The 22,332-nt window shown below is 36.0% G+C and overlaps 2 protein-coding genes across 4 annotated transcripts in view; one reads left to right on the top strand and one right to left on the bottom strand.

Annotated features, from left to right (window-relative positions):
* PSMD1 (proteasome 26S subunit, non-ATPase 1) overlaps positions 1–22,332 on the top strand; it is a 94,870-nt gene that overhangs the window by 32,212 nt on the left and 40,326 nt on the right. The window lies entirely within an intron of this gene.
* Positions 1,331–21,057, bottom strand: HTR2B (5-hydroxytryptamine receptor 2B). 3 transcript variants are annotated; one of them, XM_058701705.1, is made up of 5 exons: positions 20,892–21,057; positions 17,105–17,252; positions 15,536–16,147; positions 6,787–6,987; positions 1,331–2,507 (listed from the first exon to the last, which is right to left on the bottom strand). In XM_058701705.1, the coding sequence occupies exons 3-5, from the start codon at positions 15,951–15,953 to the stop codon at positions 1,615–1,617; spliced, it is 1,512 nt and encodes a 503-aa protein (XP_058557688.1). In that variant the 5' UTR covers positions 15,954–16,147; positions 17,105–17,252; positions 20,892–21,057; the 3' UTR covers positions 1,331–1,614. The 3 variants fall into 3 exon arrangements, with proteins under 3 accessions (XP_058557688.1, XP_058557694.1, XP_058557702.1); XM_058701711.1 differs by having other exon boundaries at positions 17,105–17,212; XM_058701719.1 differs by lacking the exon at positions 20,892–21,057 and having other exon boundaries at positions 17,105–17,563.

The raw sequence follows: 22,332 nt of genomic DNA, 5'->3' as shown, positions 1-22,332 counted from the left end.
TAGATAAGATTCAGTTTGTGATACTTTTAAAGTGACACCAGAAAAGTTAATCTTATGTGACTTTGCAAGAATATAAATCTTAATGTATGTCAAACCCATCATATTAGAGACTAGAACCAAAATAGATAACAATATTTTTTTTTTTTTTTTTTTTAGGAATGTAGATTATTTTGCCTATCTGAAATGGGCCACCCTTAATGCTGCTGAAGGATCTTAGACTGGTAGGGAAAAGTGCCTAAAGCTTTGAGATTTAGGGATTAAATTTGTAATCTTTTCTTTCTGGTAGATGACATAGAGCCCATAAGGTCTATGTTCTAACTGTGTTCTAGGAAAGGATCCTACCATGTGGAGAATATGTATGTGGTTCACTTATGCTGAGCTCCACAGCCAACGCATTTCTTGAAGTAATTTTCTTAAACTTAATCACCTGGAAAGGGACAGCGATACAGTAGTAATAAATAGGTTGAGACATAAGAATGGGTCAACACGAAAAGGAAAAGCTAAGATATGGACTGGCTTCACTGCAGACCCCCTCAGCCTAAATTTCTTTACCATTTATGGGAATAGTGTAACAATAAAATATCAAATGTAAATAGAATTGGCTAGCATGTACAGACTGCGCACATGTACTAATTCTCATAAGAACCGTATGAAATGTAGATGAGAAAACTGAGAAATTTAAGTACCTCTCATAAATTCAGTCGGTTAGCTAGTAAGTGACATGGTTTGGATTTATTCCCAGATCTTGCAATGCAAAATGAAATGAGGAAAGGGTGAATAAAAAATGTTGTGCCAGAAGTTCAACAGACTTTTTGGGTGAGCTTGGGCAACCATGATCACAGTTTTATGTGGCCATTAAAGGTTAGATTCCTGGATTGAGATCCCACAGCTCCAGTTTTTGTACATGTTCTTTAAGGAACAAACTGAGCTTCAGGTACCCAGGACTGACTTCATTTGCTTCCTCCTCCTTCTCTAAGCCCCACCTCTGCTGAGTAGATTCCTGGTATCAGTCATTTAACAAAGAGCTCCAGTTCTAAGATGCTGTTATTTTGTGTGATATCCAACCACTATCGTCCCTATCCCTTCCATCAAGACAAGTTTCCTGATCAAAGCAAAATCATGACTACATCTAAGTAAGTCAGACTGTAAATGACAGTCTTAGCTTACCACCACATGTGATCATTTTATGCATTCAGTTTTAGTCTTCTCTTCCTATCACTGTTGTTCTGTTATGCCTTATATTTTTAAGGCTTTGAGGGGGTTAATGTGTTTTGTCATTTAATAAAATGACACTTAGCACAGCTTTGCATACAATTAGGAACTAAACGAATTCTTACAGTGACATTATTTATTTTTAAGCTTAAAATTATTTATTTAATTTTATTTCATTTGAATGCCATAACATTTAGCCAGAGTGCTAGGTCATTTTCATTTGCAGCTGTACAAAATGATTTTTTTTCATGGAGTAGTTTTGTCCAAATAAAGAAAATTACATAATCTCGATAAAGAGATGATTTGATACATGGCATAAAGTTCCTCTTTATACGATTCTTGGCACATTTATATCTGCTTCATCACCATACTCGTTATATTAGATGAAAACTGACATTCCTTCTATACATAACTGACTTGCTCTTCAGTTTTGTCACCTTCATTTTCTGTGAGGAGAAGTGTATCTAGTAGAATGATTGATGAAGACTGAATAGTTGAACTGCAGAGCCTCATTGGGCTTTGGTACATGGCAGGATTAATCCCTTTTCGCATTCCATGTTTCATGAAAAACTTAGAGTTCTCGGCCATCGGGTTTCGAAAGTAGATACTGCTGGAGCATTTTCTGACAGTTTTTACTGATTTTGTAGCCTGGTAATTGCAGGTGATGTATCGGCCAAATGCATTCCGAAATGTCTTGTTGAAGAGGGTGTAGACCAAAGGATTCACCCCTGAGGAAACATAGCCTATCCACACAAATATCTCCAGGAGCATTTGGAGAGTAGTCTGGTTGCAGGACTCACATAAAACGAAAGTTATATTTGTAATAAAAAAGGGGCACCACATAAGCAAAAAGAGAAAAAAAACAATCCCTAGAACTTTGGAGGCTCTCTGTTCATTGGAAATGGTCTGCACTGACTTTTTTCCAACTGTGGACATTCTTCTCATAAGCAGATCATTCTTTGAGTTGGGCAGAGTTTTGTCCTTGTGAGTACCATCCAGCATTGCCACCTTTTCAGGTGATGAGCAAGGTGTTTCATCCCTTTGGAAAACTGTAGACACAGTCAGCCATGTTAGGCGTTGAGGTGGCTTGTTTTTGACCAAGTAAGCTTTCTTCTGTAAAGCGTGGATAGTGAGAAAGTAGGTGACAATCATGATTGCCAGAGGTGTAAAGAAGGAAGCCAGTGAGCCAAAGAGCATGAAGTTGCCAAAACGGTCCTTTGTTAGCACACAGGTGATGTTGCTTGGGTTCTTCACATCAGTTTCTATGCCTTTAATAGGGACTGGAATGGCAATGCCTAAGGAAGAAGAAACGAGATAAATCTAGTTAATTTTAGGACTTTCAACTCTTAGGTTATGCCCTTTTAGACTTTATCTTAGTGACTTAATGTGGTTAGTGGTTAGTGTATTGTAATTCCTGATACACACAATGCAGAATTTGTCAAAGCACTTAATCCTTGGAAGATTTAACCAAGAGAACCTAAGTAAGCAAACCTGCTGTTTTTAAACAGGCATTGATTACTGATTTCGAGTTTATAATTAAAACTTCCCTGGGGTGCCTGGGTGGCTCAGTCGGTTAACCATCTGATTCTTGGTTTTGGCTCAGGTCATGATCTCACAGTTTGTGGGATCGAGCCCTGCGTTGGGCTCAGTGCTGGCCATGCAGAGGTTGTTTGAGTTTTTCTTTCTCACCCTCTCTCTGCCCCTTCCCCACTCTCACATGTGTGCATACACTGTCTCTCTCTCTTTCAAAATAAATAAACTAAAAAGAAAAAAAAGCTTCCTAAATCTGCAGTATGTCCATGAAATGGCAAAGAATGTGTCCATTTATATCTGTTTATTGATCTATCCCAGGTTAAGGAAAATGAATTCAGAAGAGAATTTGCTTTTATCTTTATATTCGATGTAGTTGACTTAAAGAGACTTCACAGTACGTTCATAGAATATCTTAATTCTGGATAGATACCTATTATCTTTGAGCTACACAGTTTCATTGAACAGACATTTTCATTTTTTGAAATTCATGAATGTCTTCATCTTTTTCTTTGATTTAGGGAAAACTAAAGGTTTCATTGTTTTTTTTTTAAAAACGCTACTTAAGGGGCGCCTGGGTGGCGCAGTCGGTTAAGCGTCCGACTTCAGCCAGGTCACGATCTTGCGGTCTGTGAGTTCGAGCCCCGCGTCGGGCTCTGGGCTGATGGCTCGGAGCCTGTTTCTGATTCTGTGTCTCCCTCTCTCTCTGACCCTCCCCCGCTCATGCTCTGTCTCTCTCTGTCCCAAAAATAAATAAAAAAACGTTGAAAAAAAAAAAAAATTTTAAAAACGCTACTTAAAAATTTGAGAGGATGTGGATCATAAAATTTATTTTCAAGTTGAGAGTTCCTCTCATAGATATGAAAGAAATGTATCTTATGCTAATCTTCTAATACTTTAAGTGCCATGAAGTAGGTAATTAAATATGATCTTGGCTAGTGAAGTAGCTTATTAGGAAGACAAGTACACAGGTGTTATCCTCATCCTTTCCCTTTGAAACAGCAGATCCTTAAAAGAAGTCTGAATTAACTGATCTTTGGAAACCTGTAGAACGCTTGTGTTTTATGAATCTGAAAGTACTTTGTCATGTACACAGCCTTTTTATGGTTACTGAAGAACCTTTGCCGTAAATATTTTCCTCAAATCTATGGCTGCTTTTACCGTACTGCAGAGTTCAGTAGCGGTGACAGAAACCATATAGAGCCTGCAAGCCCAAAATGTTTACTATCTTACCCTTTGTAGGAAAAGTCGGCTAACCCCTGCTGTATGTACCCTGTTATTTCTAGGTAATCATTCCACTGTTCTTTCCCCCCTAAACCCTTCCCTTTTGAAGTCTATTTAATCTCCTTACACCACTCTGTTCCCCATCCGGGTCATCTACCCAGCCCTCAGAACATTTGTCCGTCTTCCTCAATGGATTCAGTGCTTTGCTATTGCCTGTCTGCTGGTCCGTTGCTGTTACCTTCCATGATTTCACCTCACTGATGACCCTTCTAACACCGTCATTTTATGTCTCTTGAACTCAACTCTAATTCTTAAAATTATTTTTAAAATTTTAATTCCAATGTAGTTAAACATACATTGTTATATTACTTTCAGGTGTATCAGCTCTTAGTAGTAGTAGTAGTAGTAGTAGTAGTAGTAGTATTTTGGACTCCTGAAGCCATCCATAAGCCCTCTTAAAACTGTCCCATATCTAAAGCTATGAACTTTGTTTGCTATTTCCCTTTCTTGTCCTGCTACTCTTCATTACTGTGGAACTTCTCTTTCCTATTATCTTGACCTCTAGTCCATTCTTCCTTCTGTTTTCACACTCCATTAACCCTCTATCAAGGCTCACAATACCTGTCTCAACCAACTTGGTGGTCAGTAAGTTACATTTTCACTGGTACTTGTTTTTTGTTTTTTTTTTTTAATGTTTATTTATTTTAGAGGGAGAGAGAGAGAGTGGGGGAGGAGCAGAGAGAAAGGGAGACAAGATCAGAAGGGGACTCTGCACTGACAGCAGCAGAGTCATCAGGTGTGGGACTCAAACTCATGAACCAAACTGTGAGACTGTGACCTGAGCCGAAGTCAGACACTCAACCAACTGAGCCACCCAGACACCCCTTCACTGGTACTTATACCCTTTTCCCCTTATTCTTTCATACCTTAGCTTATATGCCAGGTCTTACCTAGGATAACTGAACTCTTTTCAAAGCACTTTGCAGAATTTAAACCTAAACTAACCTTTACTATCCTCTGCTTTTTCTTTTACAAGGTTACTTAATTGTATGGTTCTACAAAACAGTGTGATGAAATGAACAGAGCATTGATCTTGGCCTTGGTGCTGAAAAGCTGAAAGCAGTCTTTAAGCCAACTATTTAAAACTTCTAGGTTTCTTTTCTCATCTGTAAAAGGAAAAAGTGGACTTATAAGATCCCTTCTGAAGCTATAAATCTGGAGTCTTCTTTTTATTCTTTCCCCTCTGCATACTTAACACTTTGTATTAGTCTAATTTATTATCTACCTTCCTTGAATATAAAGGCTCTTTTTTATTTATCTTTCTTTGTATTCTTGGTACCTAGCATGTCATAGGTACTCAAAGATTTGATCTGTTTATGGAGTCATATGATCCAGCCTTGAGGTATCACTTCTAACAATAGGCTATTTATTGGCTTGATCATATTTCATGGTTTCAAATGTTTTAATTCTTCTTAAAGATCATTTCTCCTGTTTTCTCCCTGCCTTTGTCCCATTTCCCCACCCTACCCCAACACACATACCTCACACTGTCTTCCCTTTACTCTCCCTCATTCCAGTGAGCTTACCAGAAAGATGTGGGTCTTTTGCCATGAGCTACTATAGTTGTCCTTCTGTGCACTTTAAATTTTGGTAACTGTTACCCATTATCTCCCATGCCCTTTCTCTAACTTCTTTTTGGGGGGCCTCTTCTGTTCTGTCAATCAGCATCTGTTCCTAAAACTATCCTCTCACCACTTGCATATCTGTCCATTCTGAATAGACTTTTCCTTGACCCTAACTTTCTTCCCAAGCCAGAATAGTAACACTCCTTACTTTTACCTCCAAACTATTCAGAAGAGGTTTGGCCCTGGTATCATCATTTCAGGAATATAAAGGTCATTTTCATTGTCTTGCTTTCTTGCCTTTTTTTTTTTTAACCAAGTGGCCTTATTATGATTAGAGAGAGAGACCATCTTTTTCTTGTTTTCCTTTTAGCATTCCAGATCTCTCTTGATTTTATTCCTCTTTAAATTCTTTTTTTCCTGGGAAGAAATGAATCCACTTGCCAGACTATTAATGTAATGATCATAGTAACTGTTGTGAATCTGTTTGTTTTTCTGATGTTAACTTATAAACGGTTTGAGTTTTTTATGCTATACTTGATGCTAAGATAGTTTATTTTAGTAGCTATCTTTGAGCATTAAAGATGAGCACAACAGCATCAGTTTAGAAGAAATATCTCCTTCTGTAAATCATTTGTGAATATCACTTGCATCTCTCTTAAAATCTCTGATTAAACACATATCCAAAACACACAGACATTTACTGACTTTAGTCTATACACATACTAGCTTCCAAGATGAATTTATGATCTTTTAATATCCGCATATAAAACATTTGGATTTTTTTTCTCTTTTCCTGTTTATCTTCTTAAATGTGATGATACATTTTTTTCTTGTCACTTGCGATTTTGCATGCTGCCTAGACCTTAATGATGTGTTTGACAAAAGTGAAAACTGTTTTCAGACTTAGTCTTCCTGCATGTCAAAATTAAAGCAGGAGGATATCTCAGTAAACATTGTGAAGACAGTTCCTTCAGAGCACATGAACTTTTCTCCGTTTTCACACGTATTGCTGATAGTGTGGGTTAGTAGCTGTATAATGACATGGCATAAGGAGCTTGTGTTGGTATATCAGTAGTCTGCCTTGACCTCTTTTGTTGGGTTTCACAGCCTACCAGGTCTGGTATATTTCCTAGCCAATTGGAACCAAGGACTGTTTATTTACACCACCCCACACACCCTGACATTCCCCACATACCTATTGAAATTAACCATACCACTGTAATCTTGATGAATGCTGTAGCTCGTGAGTTATATTGATTGGCCTGGATTGGCTTTTTGATGGCTATATAACGATCCACTGAAATGGCACAGAGATGCATGATGGATGCAGTAGAAAAAAGAACATCAAGAAATAACCAGGCAGGGCAGAGAACAAGTGGGAGGGGCCACACAGCCTCTGAAAAACAAAACAAAAACATATTCTCCTGCAAAATGGCAATCTTCAATCTGTAGTTTCTTTTTAAAGTGATAATAGATTTTTAAACTTTTTATGTTATTCATCTGAAATTTTATGGTTTATCCTCCACAAGATGTTTAAGACAATGGAGTCAATAATATTAAGTATATTTCTGCAAATGACCCCTTTTAAATACATTTTCTATTTCATATAATAATTACAACACTCTTTCAAAATCTGCAGTTTAATATTTTTTACATACCATTGCTCTTTTGTCTATTGCTTTTGTGATCTTTTAAAAATTTCCAGTGTTGGGGCGCCTGCGTGGCTCATTCAGTTGAGCATTCCACTTTTGATTTCAGCTTAGGTCATGATCTCAGGGTTGTGGGATCAAGCCCCGTGTTGCGCTCTAAAGTGAGTGTGAAGACCACTTAAGATTCTGTCTCAGGCGCCTGGGTGGCTCAGTTGGTTAAGCGTTTGACTTCGACTCAAGTCATCATCTCATGGTTCATGACTTTGAGCCCTGTGTCAGGCTCTGTGCTGACCGCTTAGAGCCTGGAGACTGCTTTGGATGCTGTGTCTCCATCTCTTTCCACCCCTCCCCACTTGTGTGTGTACACGCACATTCTCTCTCAAAAATAATAAACATAAAAAAAATTTTTTTTAAATTCTGTCTCTCCCTCTCTCTAATAAAAAATTTTTTAAAAAAATTTTTAAGTGAATGGGAGTCTCAGTGAGGCCTGGGATTTGGGCTCAGTTCCAGCAATAACTAGCAGTATAATCTTTGTTTATACCAAACTCTCATTTGGTGAAATAATTAAGTGGAATGATTTGAGTTTTCTTTTTGAAAGAAGTACTTCTTTAATAAAGTTTGCAAAAGGAATGGCTTCAGATAATTTTGAAGAAAAGTAGATTGTTATCCTTCCGTATTCCTTCATTCACTCCAGGCACTGGAGACTATGGTTTAAAAAGTCTCAAGTATTAGACATAGTACTTAATTTATGTAACAAACTCTTATAAAAAAGCATTTATTCAATATTTCATATAGTCTTGAGCACTTAAGAAATACTTTGAAAATTTTTAGGGTTTGGATATGATAACTATATTCTACATAGCTTTCCAATAAATTCACTTAGACAAGTATCCATACATATGTGGGTTTGACACATAATATATTATACACACACCCAGTATATATATATTTACAGTTCTAAAACACCTAAAATTTATTTTAGGGTTTGCCCTAGAATATTTCAGTTAGAATTCACTTTACTAAAACACACACACTCACAGATTTTAGAACTTGCTATAAAAAGCAAATTACTTCTGTTTGAAACAAATGTCATATATATGAGAATATCTAAATCTTTTTACAGTTTAACTGTTGTATGCGCACAGACAATATAAATTACTTTTGTTGGTTTTTCCACAGTGATCTGACTTTGACAGGTATAAAATGATTAGGATAATTGAAGGAGGACCAAGATAACCATTTTAGGATTTCAGAGCACCAAGAAGAAACTTGTCAGTTGTGATCTGTTTAAATTCAGGAATCCTGAGGGTGGAGAGAGGTTAGTATCCCAGAACAACAACAAAAAAGACTATAGTGTAGGAAAAGAGTGTTGAAATAGACTTGAATATTTTTCAAAAGTATGCGAATTAATGTTTGAGAAGGCTCTGAGAAAGATTGTGTCTTGGGTCGTAAAAGATGCACCTACATTTGTTTGCTGATATAGGTTAGGTGCTCAGAATGCCTCATATGAAAAAATTTATGGAAGACCTCTCAAAATTAATCAAGTATGGTAGAGAAATCTGTCTTTAAAAGAATCTAATAGTATTTTTAAAGAATCTATAGTATTTAGATTTTCTGTTAAGTAGAAAAGGACTTTGGACAGTGAAAGACAGCAATGGACCTGAGCTTGAGTAAACTAAGAGTCTAAGTGAGTGAAAATAATGACATATGATTAAGAGAGTTTTGCAGTGGAAATGACTTGAAACGAGGCTACATTCTGTAGTAAAGTTCTACATTTAGGACTGAGTAGTAGAAAAATACTCAAGTCTAGAGCTACAACAAGAGATACTGATTATAGTTTTAAATGTGCCTATATAGCTTTTCTAATTATGGGTTCGTTGTCTTTAAATTAAGATCTGGAAAATTCTAGTCATAAATCTAGTAGCTGTGATAGGAAACCACAATAGAACTCTCATGTAAAAAGGACAGATCTTTGGAAAATAGACCATTTGACCTACATATTCCTAGTTGTGAGCTAAAGCTCTTTAGTGCTCATTTAATTAAGCCTGTGAAGCCTTGTTAAGCTCACTTTCCAATAGAATGAATTTATTTTATAAACTCCAATTTTGGAACACAAAGTGGGTATTAAAATTAATGCAGATCACTAGAATTTTATTATTTCAGTCAGTACTTATTGCTAACAGTAGAAGTACTGAGGCGTAATAGAAAAAGTATTGCTAAGTACTGAGGCGTGATAGAAAAAGAGACTGTAATAGGTTTAGGATTAAGAGAGATGGATCTCTATGATTAACCTCTATAATTGCAAGTTTCATGAAGTACTAGTCAGTAGACTTTTGATGAAATGAATATAAAAGTAACATGACTGCATTTAATTAACAGAAATCTTTTATATGTTTGTCTAATTGCTTAAGTAGGTTCAGGTAATGCAAGAATTTATACAAATTAAAAGCAGTTCTAGACATTCTCAAGTTATTCTCAAATTGTCTTTTCAGGTAGCATTAATTTGATAGGCTCAAGGTCAGAAAAGTTTCTTACTAGAGTAACTAGGGGCACCTGGGTGGCTCAGTCAGTTAAGTGTCGGACTTAAGTTCAGGGCATGATCTCGCAGTCCAGGAATTTGAGCCCCGCATTGGGCTCTGTGCTGACAGCTCAGAGCCTGGAGCCTGCTTTGGATTCTGTGTCTGTCTGTCTGTCTGTCTGTCTCTCTCTCTCTCTCTCTCTCTCTCTCTCTCTCCCTCCCTCCCTCCCTCCCTCCCCCCCTCCCCCGCTCACACTGTCTCTCAAAAATGAATGAATGTTTAAAAAAATTTTTTTAATAAATAAAAAAATTAAAAAATATTGGGTTCTGGCTGTCCCTAGAGAAAATTCTGTGGCTGTCTTTTTTTTTTTAAGCTTTTATTTGTATTTATTTTGAGAGTGAGAATCCCAAGTGGGCTCTGCACTGGGGGTGCAGAGCCTGTCACAGGGCTCAATCTCACAAACCTCAAAATCATGACCTGAGCCAAAATCAAGAGTCAGATGCTTAACTGACTGAGCCACCTAGGTACCCCAATGGCTGTCTTGTTAGATAGTTATTTAAGATGTAAATGTTGGCTGTTTGCCAAATATGACTGTTTAGGTTGGTATGATTTCTCATTTCATTTGAGAAAGCAGTGTAGAAGAGGTTAAGAGTATGAATTCTGGAGTCATTCTCCCAGATTCAAATTATGTCTCTTCCATTTACTTTCTTGTAAAGTAGGGATATGGTGATGATGCCCATTTTATAGGTTTGCTTTGAAGATTAAATGCTGTACTACATGTAAACTGTTTAGAAAATGTCTGGCATAGAGAAAGCACTCAATAAATGTTAGTTCTTATTACTATTATTATCTGACAAAAACTAGCCAAGTGGCCTAGCCATTAAAACACTGCTACTTAGAAATGTGAGTCATATCATTGCTATAAAATCAGTATGTTTGTCTTCCTGACTGCTGTAGCAAGAGTGCATGTATCCAGGGGCACCTGGTGATGCAGTAAGTTGAGCAGCCAAAACTCTTGATTTTGGCTCAGGTCATGATCCCAGGTTGGTGGGATTGAGCCCCCTGCATCAGGCTCCATGCTGAGCATGGAGTCTGCTTGGGATTCATTCATTCTGTCTCTCTCTGTCTCTCTCACTTTCTCTCTTTCACTCTCCCTCTGCCCTTCTCCCTTGTTTCCATGTGCTCTCTCTCTCAAAGAAAAAAATTTTGTTTCCAAAGGGTGGGGGGAATGAGTGCATGTATCCAATTGAATTTAAATCTGTACTCTTTAAAAAGCATGGGAACATGTTTAACTGTTTAAATTTGTCATGAAAGTATGCCTTTTTAACTCTGTCTATATGTGTGTGTCTAACTATAAATAGCAAACATAAATAACTTATGTTCATTGCCATGCTTGGCTATTTATGTGTATTTATTTGTTTGTTTATTTTGCTTTCTTTTTAACTGGTATAAAAACCTAAATTTTTTAGCCAGAAACTCCATTTCTTGATGAGATAGACTCATTTTATCTGAACCTTGCTTAATCTTTGGGCAAGTTTTTAGTTTGGAAAGCTGAATTATTAGTTTAGAAAGTAATTAAAATTAATATGTAAGTCTGGGATATAAGATATTTGCCTTTTGAGTATTTTAAAAGACTTTTTTTTTTTTAATGCTTTTTTATTTATTTTGAGAGAGAGAGAGAATGAATTGGGGAGGGGCAAAGAGGAAGAGAAAGAGAATCCTAAGCAGGTTCCACACTGTCAGCATAGAGCCAGACATGGGGCTTGAACTCACAATCCATGAGATGCTGACCTGAGCCAAAATCAAGAGTCTGACGCTTAACTGAGTGAGCCATCCAGATGCCCCTAAAAGACTCTTTTTAAAGCTATCCCAAGAGGGCTGTGCCTATAGAGATTACCGAGGTAAACAGTGTTAGAGCAGGACAAGGCCTAATAATCCAAAAAGGCATAGTTCTCAAAGTAGCCATTTTTTTAAATCTCAGAAATTCTTATGTTTGTATCTTTATCTTCCAGAAAAGAGAGACACAGATCAGTGCTTCAGTCTTTATTATGAAGCTTCTGTTTTGTTTTTGTTGTCATTTTCCTATTACATTAGAGCATAGAAAATATTCTGGGATTAGATGTCTAACATGATAGTGTTTTAAATGTTTCAAGTGATTTAATACTTAGGAAAATTTTTTTCTTGGTTTTTACGTTTCCACTTTTCCAAAAAGAAGTGCCTTTAATTGCTTTGCTCCCTCATTTAAGAATTAGAGCAACATTTCACTGCATAAGTGAATAACTGATGTTTTTTTCTTTTACTGCTGTACATCTGCTTCATCTCTGGTCAGACTTACACCTAAACTAAATCACATATTTAAGTATATAAACTCTTCTCATACTCCACTTGCCAATTATTTGTGCCTATAATGTGTCCCTATTTGACCATTTAACAAGATATCTGCAATGTCAGTTTTAGCATATCCGTTTTCCAGACGAGGTGATTGAACTGATGTGAGTGAGTTTCCTAAGCCAACACAGGAGAACCAGGATTCAGAGCCTGGGTTGTCTTGCTTTAAACCCCTGTAACCTCTGTCTTTCAGCCATTTTATTTTATACACCCTCTTCTAGCTGTATGACAGATACTGTTCCAGCTATAATCGTGAGGCATGAGTTAAAACTTAAGTTATAAATAAACTAGTAATGATCAATGAATGACCACACACAGTTATTTTCTCCTTTACATTTTTAATCATTTATTTAAGGAGAGAAGGGAAAGTCCAGAGAATTTCTTAAACTGTGAGTGAACATTCTGTCTTTTTTGTATTAGCACATGATGTTCTGTTTTCCTTTGCATCCTATTCAAGTATTTCTAATGTAGGCATTTCCAAGCCTTCTGTCGTAAGCTACTAACTTGTGATTGTGCATTTTTGGAATTACATGCAGGACAGTAAAAACTAGAACTATAAAGCAAAGTTAGCGCTCCCAGAGCATTGACATAGGTATCACAATTCATTTGAGAGACCATGTTGGGCCAGTCGTAATCTTGGTAAAATAGAAATTCTATAAAAAAAAAAAATTCGGACAGTTTATGATCAAATAGTATATAAATCATTGGTTGAATAAAATACTCTGTACCATAAGAACCAGTTTTAAAATGTTTAACTTCTCTCCTTTTTTTAAACTTAATTTTATTAGAACATTAGTTAATGTAAAGTTTCTTATGATAATTTCATTTAATTTCCCTGAGATGACTAAAATCACTCATACCACTCAGTAGTAGTTAATTTTTTTATGTTTACAGAATTGGGGACACTGTACCGACTTCAGAAGTTTGGAAGATTATTCCTGTAATGAGAGAAAAATACACAAAATCTGTTCCTGTCTTTTAGATTTATTAGAAATTCTTATAAATGCATTAATTTAGAAAGTCTTTGTTAACATGTGAACGCCTATCAAAAAATCTTAGTATTTGAAGTCAGGTCCCAATTTATAGTATGTGCAGTTCCCAATTTATGAATGTATCCTTTTGAAGCTTTTTAGAAGGCAGAGCATGTATTTTCTCATATACTTTCTCATAGAAAAAGAACAGCGTTAAAAAAAAAAAAAAGAACAGTGTTTTCAATAATGAATTTAATGCAATAATTTTTTAAATAGAAGTTAAATTCCCAGGTTAGTTTATTTTTTAAAAATCGAATCCCCCTATAGAGCTTAATTACTGTTAGTAAAAGTGTTTGGGACTATGAAAGATTTTATTTTGTAATTAAAAATTAACAACATTTGAAAGAATGAAGTGTAGTTAAAATATTATTAGGACAAAAATAGGAAGACATTCCATATATTTTATGTTAAAATATGTTGGGTTTTCTGCTAACATTTATTGGCAAGAATATGTTGGGCCCAAAAAATGTAAATATAAACTTAGTTGTCAGCTGCACATACCTACTATTTTCCTATGGAATACATGGAATTATCTCTCATCTGTTTTTGTGTTTTGTCAGGTCACTTTAATACTATGGAACTTTGCTTTTTAAGATTCCTTACTATTTAGCTGATAACTTGAATATCTACCACAGTATTTTTTTGTATGTGGTAGATTTTTGATATTTTTGGACTCGTGGACTTTAAAGTTAAAAAGTTAAAAAGTTAGTTCTGTGTAACTCATTCTATCTCACTTGTTCAATATAACATCAATTAATTTTATGGTAGTATAAGATGAACATTGTAACATTTGCTGTATGCCTATTTAAAGAGTGATTTTACTGTGAAGTTACTATTGTGTGTGCAGAGAAAAGAGCTTGAATCAAATCTCTGTACAGTCTTTACCAAATATACATAAATGGTTCTATATAATCCTCATTTTATTTCTTTTAAACTTTATTCAGGATTAAGATCCTTTAGGTTCTCCTTTCGAGTATGATTTATTAATTCTTTTCCATGGTTACATGTAGCACTAAATTTTCAGACGGTTACAGATTTACAGAAGAGAAGGGGAAAGATAGACATTATTAATGATTAGAGAGTCAATTAAAGCAGTGGAAACTTATTACTGCGTGTCCTGCTACAGAATTTAAAGCCTGGATAAATGTTGATTTAGAATGAGAAGTTTTAGCCTGTCACCATCTGATATTTGGGGGATCAAACACTTAATTTTAGATATCTCTATAATTACTTAAAAATGTAACATTTAACCTAAATATAATAGTTTAAATTGGAGTTTTTCTTCTCCTTCTAATATGTATTCTAGTTAAATAAACTTTACTTTTCTAACCTGAAGTATTTTTATACTCACTATATAAACATAATTTCAAGAAGCCCTATCTGCTGCAAATAATCATTTTTCTTATGCAGTTAATGGATGGAATATCAATTTATGCCAGGCAATGAATACGTTAAATATCCTTTTAATTCTGATTCTTAGAAGCCCTCAGAATTTATTAGAATTATTTGAATTTACCCACATTCTATTAACTAGAGAGGATATGCATAAACCAAAACTAGTTCATTATAATATCATTATCTTTTTATTATAACAAACTAATACTTTAATATTGAACTACATTTTATTGTAATACTCAGGTTTTGATCACTTATTGTAATAACTCATGTTTAATAATTTTTGATGTTATTTTAAATAACAATTTAAAGTCCGATTTTTCTTACATGTATCAAGGACCTGGATGGTCAGAAATCATAAAAATTAAACAGATGAATCATCTTTTAGAACACTGTGAGCCAGACCATTTCCTTTAGCAACTAAACATAGTATTTTCTTAACATGACACGGGTGTAAGAATTATGTTTAAGTCTAAAGTACACAAATGATAAATATAACAAGAATTTTAAAACAATTCCAGTTTTAAATTTGGGTTTGGTGATTCAAATTGGAATTTAGTTACTCAAAGATTTTATCATTAATAAGTAAGTCAGCACATAACTGTCACAGAAGTGTCCTAGCTATTACTTTGTCAAGGGAAAAATATATTAATAATGGGGAAGTTAAAGTATAGGTCTGTTCTTCACTATAATTTTTAGGTGATGAATGCGGAATCTATGAATATTGCTAACTTGGATGATTTTTTAAATGATGGCTAGGAAGGAGTAGAATTTCTAAGAAATTATTTTTTGCTCTTTAAAATTGATTATCAGCCATAGGAAATGATGGGAATAAGAGTCTGTTTACTCACTGTATCTTTAAATAGTCTAAGTTCACCTTTAAAGACTAAATGAGTATCCTTTTTTCTAACAGTATATCACAGTTCTGTGGTTTGATGTCAGGAACAAAGTGAAATACTTACCAAACATTATTGTCAGGAGGGCAATCGGCATCACAAACAATCCAACCAGCAAATCAGCCACTGCTAAGGACATTAGAAAATAATTGGTAGCGTATTGCAGCTTTTTCTCCAGTGAAACCGCCAGAATAACCAGGATGTTCCCACCAATCGTGGGTATTATCACCATGAGTATCAGAAGAGCAGCCCAGCGCGGTTTATTTCCCTGTTGCTCACCAATCTGTTTCATTTCTTCTGGTATTGATTCTGTCTGTAATCCAGACCAATTAGCAAAGATTAAGTGATCAAATGAGCTCTGCAAAATGTGCTCAGGAATTGTGCTTTGTTCTGATATTCTATAAGAGAAGGCCATTTGCTGTTTTTGTGTGATTTGATCCAATTCCGGACAATGGTCAGCATGGTCAGTAGCTAAGCTGGTCATCTGCTTTTTAAAGGCATTGTACCCAGGCCACAGAAACACTCAAAAGCCAAAGTTGACTCCTTCCTTTAAAAAATATTTTCAGGTTCTCTAAAATGAGAGCATACATCATCTGTCCATTTCTGTAGGTAAGGCCCAAGTGTTTAGTCTTCAGCAGAGGCTCCACTTTCCTAAGGCTTAGTGAAAGAAACTGATAGCTGTGAAAGAAAGACCGTTGATTAGTTTCTCTTGCTCTCTCTCTTTTTTTTTTTTTTTTTTCTGTAGTGGTAGACTCCTGTTTGAATTTGAATGCCAGTGAGTTCCGAGAGTTTCTCCCTAGATGTGTAAAATATGTGAATTGCATTATATTATTTCTTTATTTTAAAAAAATAGTTAAACACTTGAGCTTAGTAGCTCTTCCCATCTGAATAAGTCTCTTGTGCACTTGTGGCAATGCAACTTAGTTCCATAGTCATATTCCTGATATGCCTCAGGTTATGAAACAGGAGATACATTAATTTTTTCAGTAGTCATAAAAGAAGGCTAGCTGTTTCCGATCCTTGAATGTCTTTTTACCTTTACTCTAGAATATGTACATAAGACTAGAAACATCAAAGCACTAAATAGTTCTGAATAGACCTTTATGGTACACACTCACCTAGAAATACTTCAAGCCCATGTAAGGTCCAAATAAATCATTTACCAGCTAGGAATCCTTATTTGTAGTTGGGTTTATCTGATCAAGTTTATCTTAATACTGATATAAATAACATTTTTATGAAACATTTTATAAGTCCTTTAGAGAGAAGGAAAAAAATAATTACTAGAATCCAAATAATTGTTTTTAGTAACTTCATCTTTCAAAGAAAGCCTGTTTCTGCAACAACAAATATTCTCCAAATTTATCACTTTACACCAAATTTCAAACAGTTCTTTCTTTTGGTTTTAAGTAATCGTTTTCTCCCTTAACCTCTGCAGTTTCCTTAGGAAGGAGGGTAAGCTAAGAGGAAGATTAAACCATTTATTCATAAAATCTGTAAATCCCCTATTAAATATCTCCTTTAACATCAGTAAATTTTCATTTAGGCTTTTAAATCACTGAATAGAAATGAAAGATAGCAGTTTTTTTTGAAGAAAGAGAAAAAAAACTTTTAGATTATTTGTTAAATACTTACCTCGTATTGTCAATCTCCCAAGCATGTTATCTTATCTGCTCGGTAGACCTGTTTGCTGCTGTGACTGAAGTTCTCCCGTGGACTTATTCAGAGCCTCCAGCACTGGCACTTGAAAGCAATGAAACAAATGTGTTGTATAGCTGCAAGCCTGCCAAGAAGGTTATTTCCTCTTTGATATATTCATTTTTAGAGAGTAGCAGCATTCATTATAATTCATAAAACTACCAGTTAAATATGTTGAACCAGTTCATGACCCTATTCATGTTGTGTTTGTAAGAGCTTTCTTTGATATTTGGGGGAATGAAATAAGTCTCTGTCATTCTAGTTTAAGATAGTTTTGTTTCAGATTAATACTGAGCTGTTTTTCCCATTTGAGAAAAAAAAAAGTCTAGAAATTCTGGAGCTTGCATTCTGTGAAGATTCTGCCCTGTGAGCCTTACAGTAATTTCCAGAGTTCTAGTTTCAAAACATGATTCTTATCCAGCTTTTATGTGTTTGCTGTGGAACACAATTAATTCTCTCTGGTTGCAACCTTATATAGAAGAGTGCAGAAAGGTCTACATTCTACTTGTATACATAGGTTTTAGCAGAAACTTTCATTGCTCATTTTTCAAGCAGATGTCCTCTGGATTGGGGAGTCGGTTCTTCGGCAGTTTTTTTTTTTTCCTCCACAGATATATTGGGGAAAGCATACAGAATGTAATGAAAATATATTTCTGCCTTATTTTAGAAAATTGATATAAAAATTTTAACAGCTATGCAAAGTTTTTCTAAACTGTAAGACTAGCTTATTAGCATTAGAACTTCTAGCATTCTCAAAATTTCCTTTTAAAAGATCATCATAGATCCCTCATTTTAATTTTTTTTTTGACATTTATTTATTTTTGGAAGACAGAGACAGAGCACTAGTGGGGGAGGGGCAGAGATAGGGAGACAGAATCCGAAGCAGACTCCAGGCTCTGAGTTGTCAGCACAGAGCCCAATGTGGGGCTCGACTTATGAACCACAAGATAATGACCTGAGTTGAAGTCGGACACTTTACCAGTTGAGCCACCCAGGTGCCCCATAGATCCTCATTTTTAAAGTGCTTAATTACTTCCAGGTCAGCCATAGCATTTGTGCCCTTTTTCTGTTTCAAATTTATATTCCTTAGCTTGTGTGGAAGATACTTGATTCATTTCAGTTCTACTGAGCAATTGAGATTTTGTTCAATATTTGTGTTTTTTTTTAACTCAAAATTCAGTATTTTATAAAAAATATTTGCTATGAATTTTGAGTATGAAAACATGTAAAATAATATTCAAGTGGATTTTAATGTTCCAGGATTCTCTTTAGGAATATGGAAATATTCTGAAACACTGCTTTATTCTGAATCACAGTTTAGTACCTGTCACACAATAGGAACATTATATTCAATGAAAAGACTTGTCTGAAACAAGTTTATGTTTATAGATACCTTCATGGATTTGTGTTTATAGATACCATGTTTGTTTATTATTCTTTCAATGTTTATTTATTTTTGAGAGACAGCACACAAACAAAGGAGGGGCAGAGAGAGAGGGAGACACAGAATCTGAAGCAGGCTTCAGGCTCCAAACTGTCAGCACAAAGCCTGACAGGGGTTTTGAACTCATGAACCGTAAGATCATGACCTGAGCCAAAATCAGACGCTTAACCTACTGAACCACCCAGGTGCCCCTCTAGATAAAATTTATTAAAATATTCATGGAGTATATTTTTAAAATGATGACCATTACTATTATACTACTTTACCAGTACTAACCCTCTCACCCACATTCGCTCACCTTTTTTTTAATCGTAAGTATAAGTAGTTAAAATTGGTGGTTGGATTATTTTTTTCTATTTTTAAATTAGTTTAATGGCTAGGGAACATAGCTAGTTCAAACTACTTGTTTGGCAACTTTGGGTTCTTAGAAGTATAGCTGATAATCAGGAAAAAAGCAAGATAATAATAAATAGATGAAAGGTAGACAAGTCTCTCAGTTGGCAATAACTATAAGCCCTCTAAAAACTCACGCATGTTAGATGGAAAGCAGCCTATAAGTCCTCAATCCAAATCCCTTTACATATATACTCACAGAAACATGTCTCTCTCTCCTCTTTAATGAAAATACCACTTGCACATGGTGGTAAATCTAAATAGTACAAAAGAATGGTCAGTGATAGGGGCGCCTGGGTGGCTCAGTCGATTAAGTGTCTCTTGATTTCATATCAGGTCATGATCTAACTAACGGTCGTGAGATCGAGCCCTGCATTGGGTTCCACATGAGTGCAGAGTCTGCTTGGGATTCTCTATCTCCCTCTCTCTCTGCTTTTCCCCTGCTCGCACTCACTCTCTCTCTCAAAAATAAATAAAGAAACTTCAAGAAAAAGTTCAGTGATAAATTCACTCTTGAGACCATTTTAACAAACATTTCGATGCCTACTCCATAAGTAGATTAACAAATTAAAAGGTGGACAGGCACTTTGGTGATAGCAAAAGGGGTCCGCTGAAGAAACAGGAAATACAAAGTGTAGGCATGTAGGTCTACTCAGAATAGAGGCTTGTGGCTCACCTGTAACTCAGCCCTTCACAATTTTATGTGGTATAATACTTGCTACCAGAGTGGTTACTTCTACATATTTAAGAAAAGGTTAAGTCATCTTTATTTAGCTCTGTTTTAGATGGCAGGAATATGTGAAATGCATTTTTTAAAAGATTGCCATCCCAAATGACAATTATATAAAAGTACAGTTCATACTAGTTGGATGAAATTTCGGATATCTGGAAACTTCGTTTGTGTGGAATATCTCATTTACCAAGAACTCCAGATAAATTCTTACTAAAGTAGCTAAAAGTTCAGATTCAGACTCTAATAATTGGTGCATTTTTTCTAAAATAATGCATTTTGTCCCTGGTGCCTTTTTAATTAACTTTTTTATTTTTTAAGTTTATTTATTTATTTTGAAAGAGAGAGTGCATGAGCAGAGACGAGGCACAGAGAGAGGGAGAAAAAGAATCCCAGGCAGGCTCCAAGATTTCAGTGCAGATCCCAATATGGGGCTTGATCCCACGAACCATGAAATCATGACCTGAACTGAGATCAAGAGTCAGGTGTTTAACTGACTGAGCCATCCAGGCACCTCCTTTTAATTTATGGAACAGATTCTTTGACTTAAAAGAGCAGTCTAAGACTCAGATTGTCTAAAACTGAACTTCTGCTCTTTCCCTCCGAATCTGCTCTATGTATTGGTTTCTTTATCTCTGGCAAAGGTATTTGCATCCTTCCACTCTCTTTTTCTCACATTCTGCATGTTATCCGTCAAGAAATCTTGTTGGGGCACTTGGAAAGCTCGGTCGTTTAAGCGTCCAACTCCTCGTTTCGGCTCAGGTCATGATCTCCCAACATGTGAGTTTGAGCCCGCATATGGCTCTGTGCTAGTGGCACAGAGCCTGCTTGCCATTCTCTCTGCCTCTGCCCGCCCCCCCCCCCCCGCCACTTCAAAATAAAAAAATAAACTTAAAATATCTTGTTGGTTCTACCTTCAGTGTGTGTGTGTGTGTGTGTGTGTGTGTGTGTGTGTGTGTATACACACACACACATATATGTATATGTGTATACATGTACATATATATATACACACTGTATATATACACATGTATATATATGCGTGTGTATACATATATACACATGTGTGTGTGTGTATATATATATATATATGTATGTATGTATATATATATTATACACTGAATTTCCCCCCCCCACATCTACTGCTGCCATCTTACCTTACTAAGTCACCATCATATCTTGACTGGATTTCCAGGTAGCCTCTTAACCAGTCTTCTTTCTTCTACCTTTGCCCTCTATTCTCAGTAAAGCAGCCAAAATGACCCTTTTAACACAAGTCAGATCATATAATTCCTTTGTTCAGAATTCTCCATTGGCCCTTAATTTCACTCACAGTAAAAGCCAAAGTTCTAATAAACCCCTGGCCTATAAAGTTCCTGTAAAGCTTTTATGATTTGGCCATAGTTTCAACTATTCTTCCCCTTCTTCATGACACTCAAACCATTGGCCTTTGCTGCTTCGCAAACATGCCTGGCATTGTTCCAGCATAGGGATATGCATGAGCTGTTTCCTCTACCTGATACACTCTTCCCCCACATAACCACTTGGCTTGCTTCCTCACTGCCTTCCTGTCCTTGCCTAAATATCACTTAATCATTGAAGCCTACTCTGAGTGCCATAATTAATACTGTTAAACGCTCCTCTCCTGGCTCTTCCAATACCCCTTACTGTGACTTACATTTTTTTTTTTTTTTTGAAAGAGGGGTGGGGGGAGAGAGCATGCATGAGTGGGGAGGGGCAGAGGGAGAGAGAGAATCCCAGGCAGGCTCCACATTACCGGCACAGAGTGGCACTCCAACTCATGGAACTGTGAGATCATGACCTGAGCTGAAATCAAAGAGTCAGATACTTAACCGACTGAGCCACCCAGGCACCCCTATTAATTTCTTATCTTCCTCTGAATGGGCTGTACTTTCTTACTTCTTTGCATGACTCTTAATTTTTTATTGAAAACTGGGTATTTTGAATATTATACTGTGGCAACAAAGGAAATCAGACTCTTCCCCCCTTGCAAGGGTTTATTATTGCTGCTTGTTATAGATTGGTGACTTTTCTAAAGTAGTGTTATAAAGTCTGTATTCTTTCTCATGAATGGCCACTGAAGTCTGTGTTACATTAGCTTAGTGTTCAGTTAGTGTTTTTGCTAGAGTTTCCTTCATTGCCTGGAGCCAAGAAAAGAAAAATCAAAGGAAAAGGAAAAAGACTATTTGCAAATTGGCTGTATGCTAGGGCGCTCCTTCAGCACTTAACCAGGTCATTTACCACTCTGCCTTAGCTTTCGCCTCCTGTTTGTGCACAGCCTGAGATGAAAGTTTACAGTTCTCAGGCCTTTCCTGAGTATGCATCCAGCCCTGAGTATGCGTGTGGTATTCTCAATTCCCCCAGTATACGCGGGAGCTTTTAGAAGCCCTTATTAACTCCACATATCTCCTTTCCCAGCCTCTTTCTTTCCAAGCTTTTTGGTCTGTTTATTTCCTATCCTATTAACCCCGGTTATGGCCAATACTTTCGCCTTTAAGTGTTTTCAGCAAATATCACCTGGGAAGTTGCTGCAGCCCTGGGAGTACTCTAAGTTTGGTGAAACAAAGGCAGACTGTG

Source organism: Neofelis nebulosa, chromosome 2 (genome assembly GCF_028018385.1).
Source record: "Neofelis nebulosa isolate mNeoNeb1 chromosome 2, mNeoNeb1.pri, whole genome shotgun sequence".
Lineage (NCBI taxonomy): Eukaryota > Metazoa > Chordata > Mammalia > Carnivora > Felidae > Neofelis > Neofelis nebulosa.
This window is presented reverse-complemented; position numbering and strand designations above follow the sequence as displayed.

What these genes read in the sequence shown, in the direction of transcription:
- HTR2B (XM_058701705.1), bottom strand. Translation starts at nt 15,953, where the DNA reads ATGACCAGCTTAGCTACTGACCATGCTGACCATTGTCCGGAATTGGAT. An exon ending in CCTCCTGACAATAATGTTTG is followed by an intron (nt 6,988 to 15,535) that starts GTAAGTATTTCA and finishes TTTGTTTTTCAG; the next exon opens with AGGCTGTGTGGCCCCTCCCA. An exon ending in GGTATGGTTAATTTCAATAG is followed by an intron (nt 2,508 to 6,786) that starts GTATGTGGGGAA and finishes CTTCTTCCTTAG; the next exon opens with GCATTGCCATTCCAGTCCCT.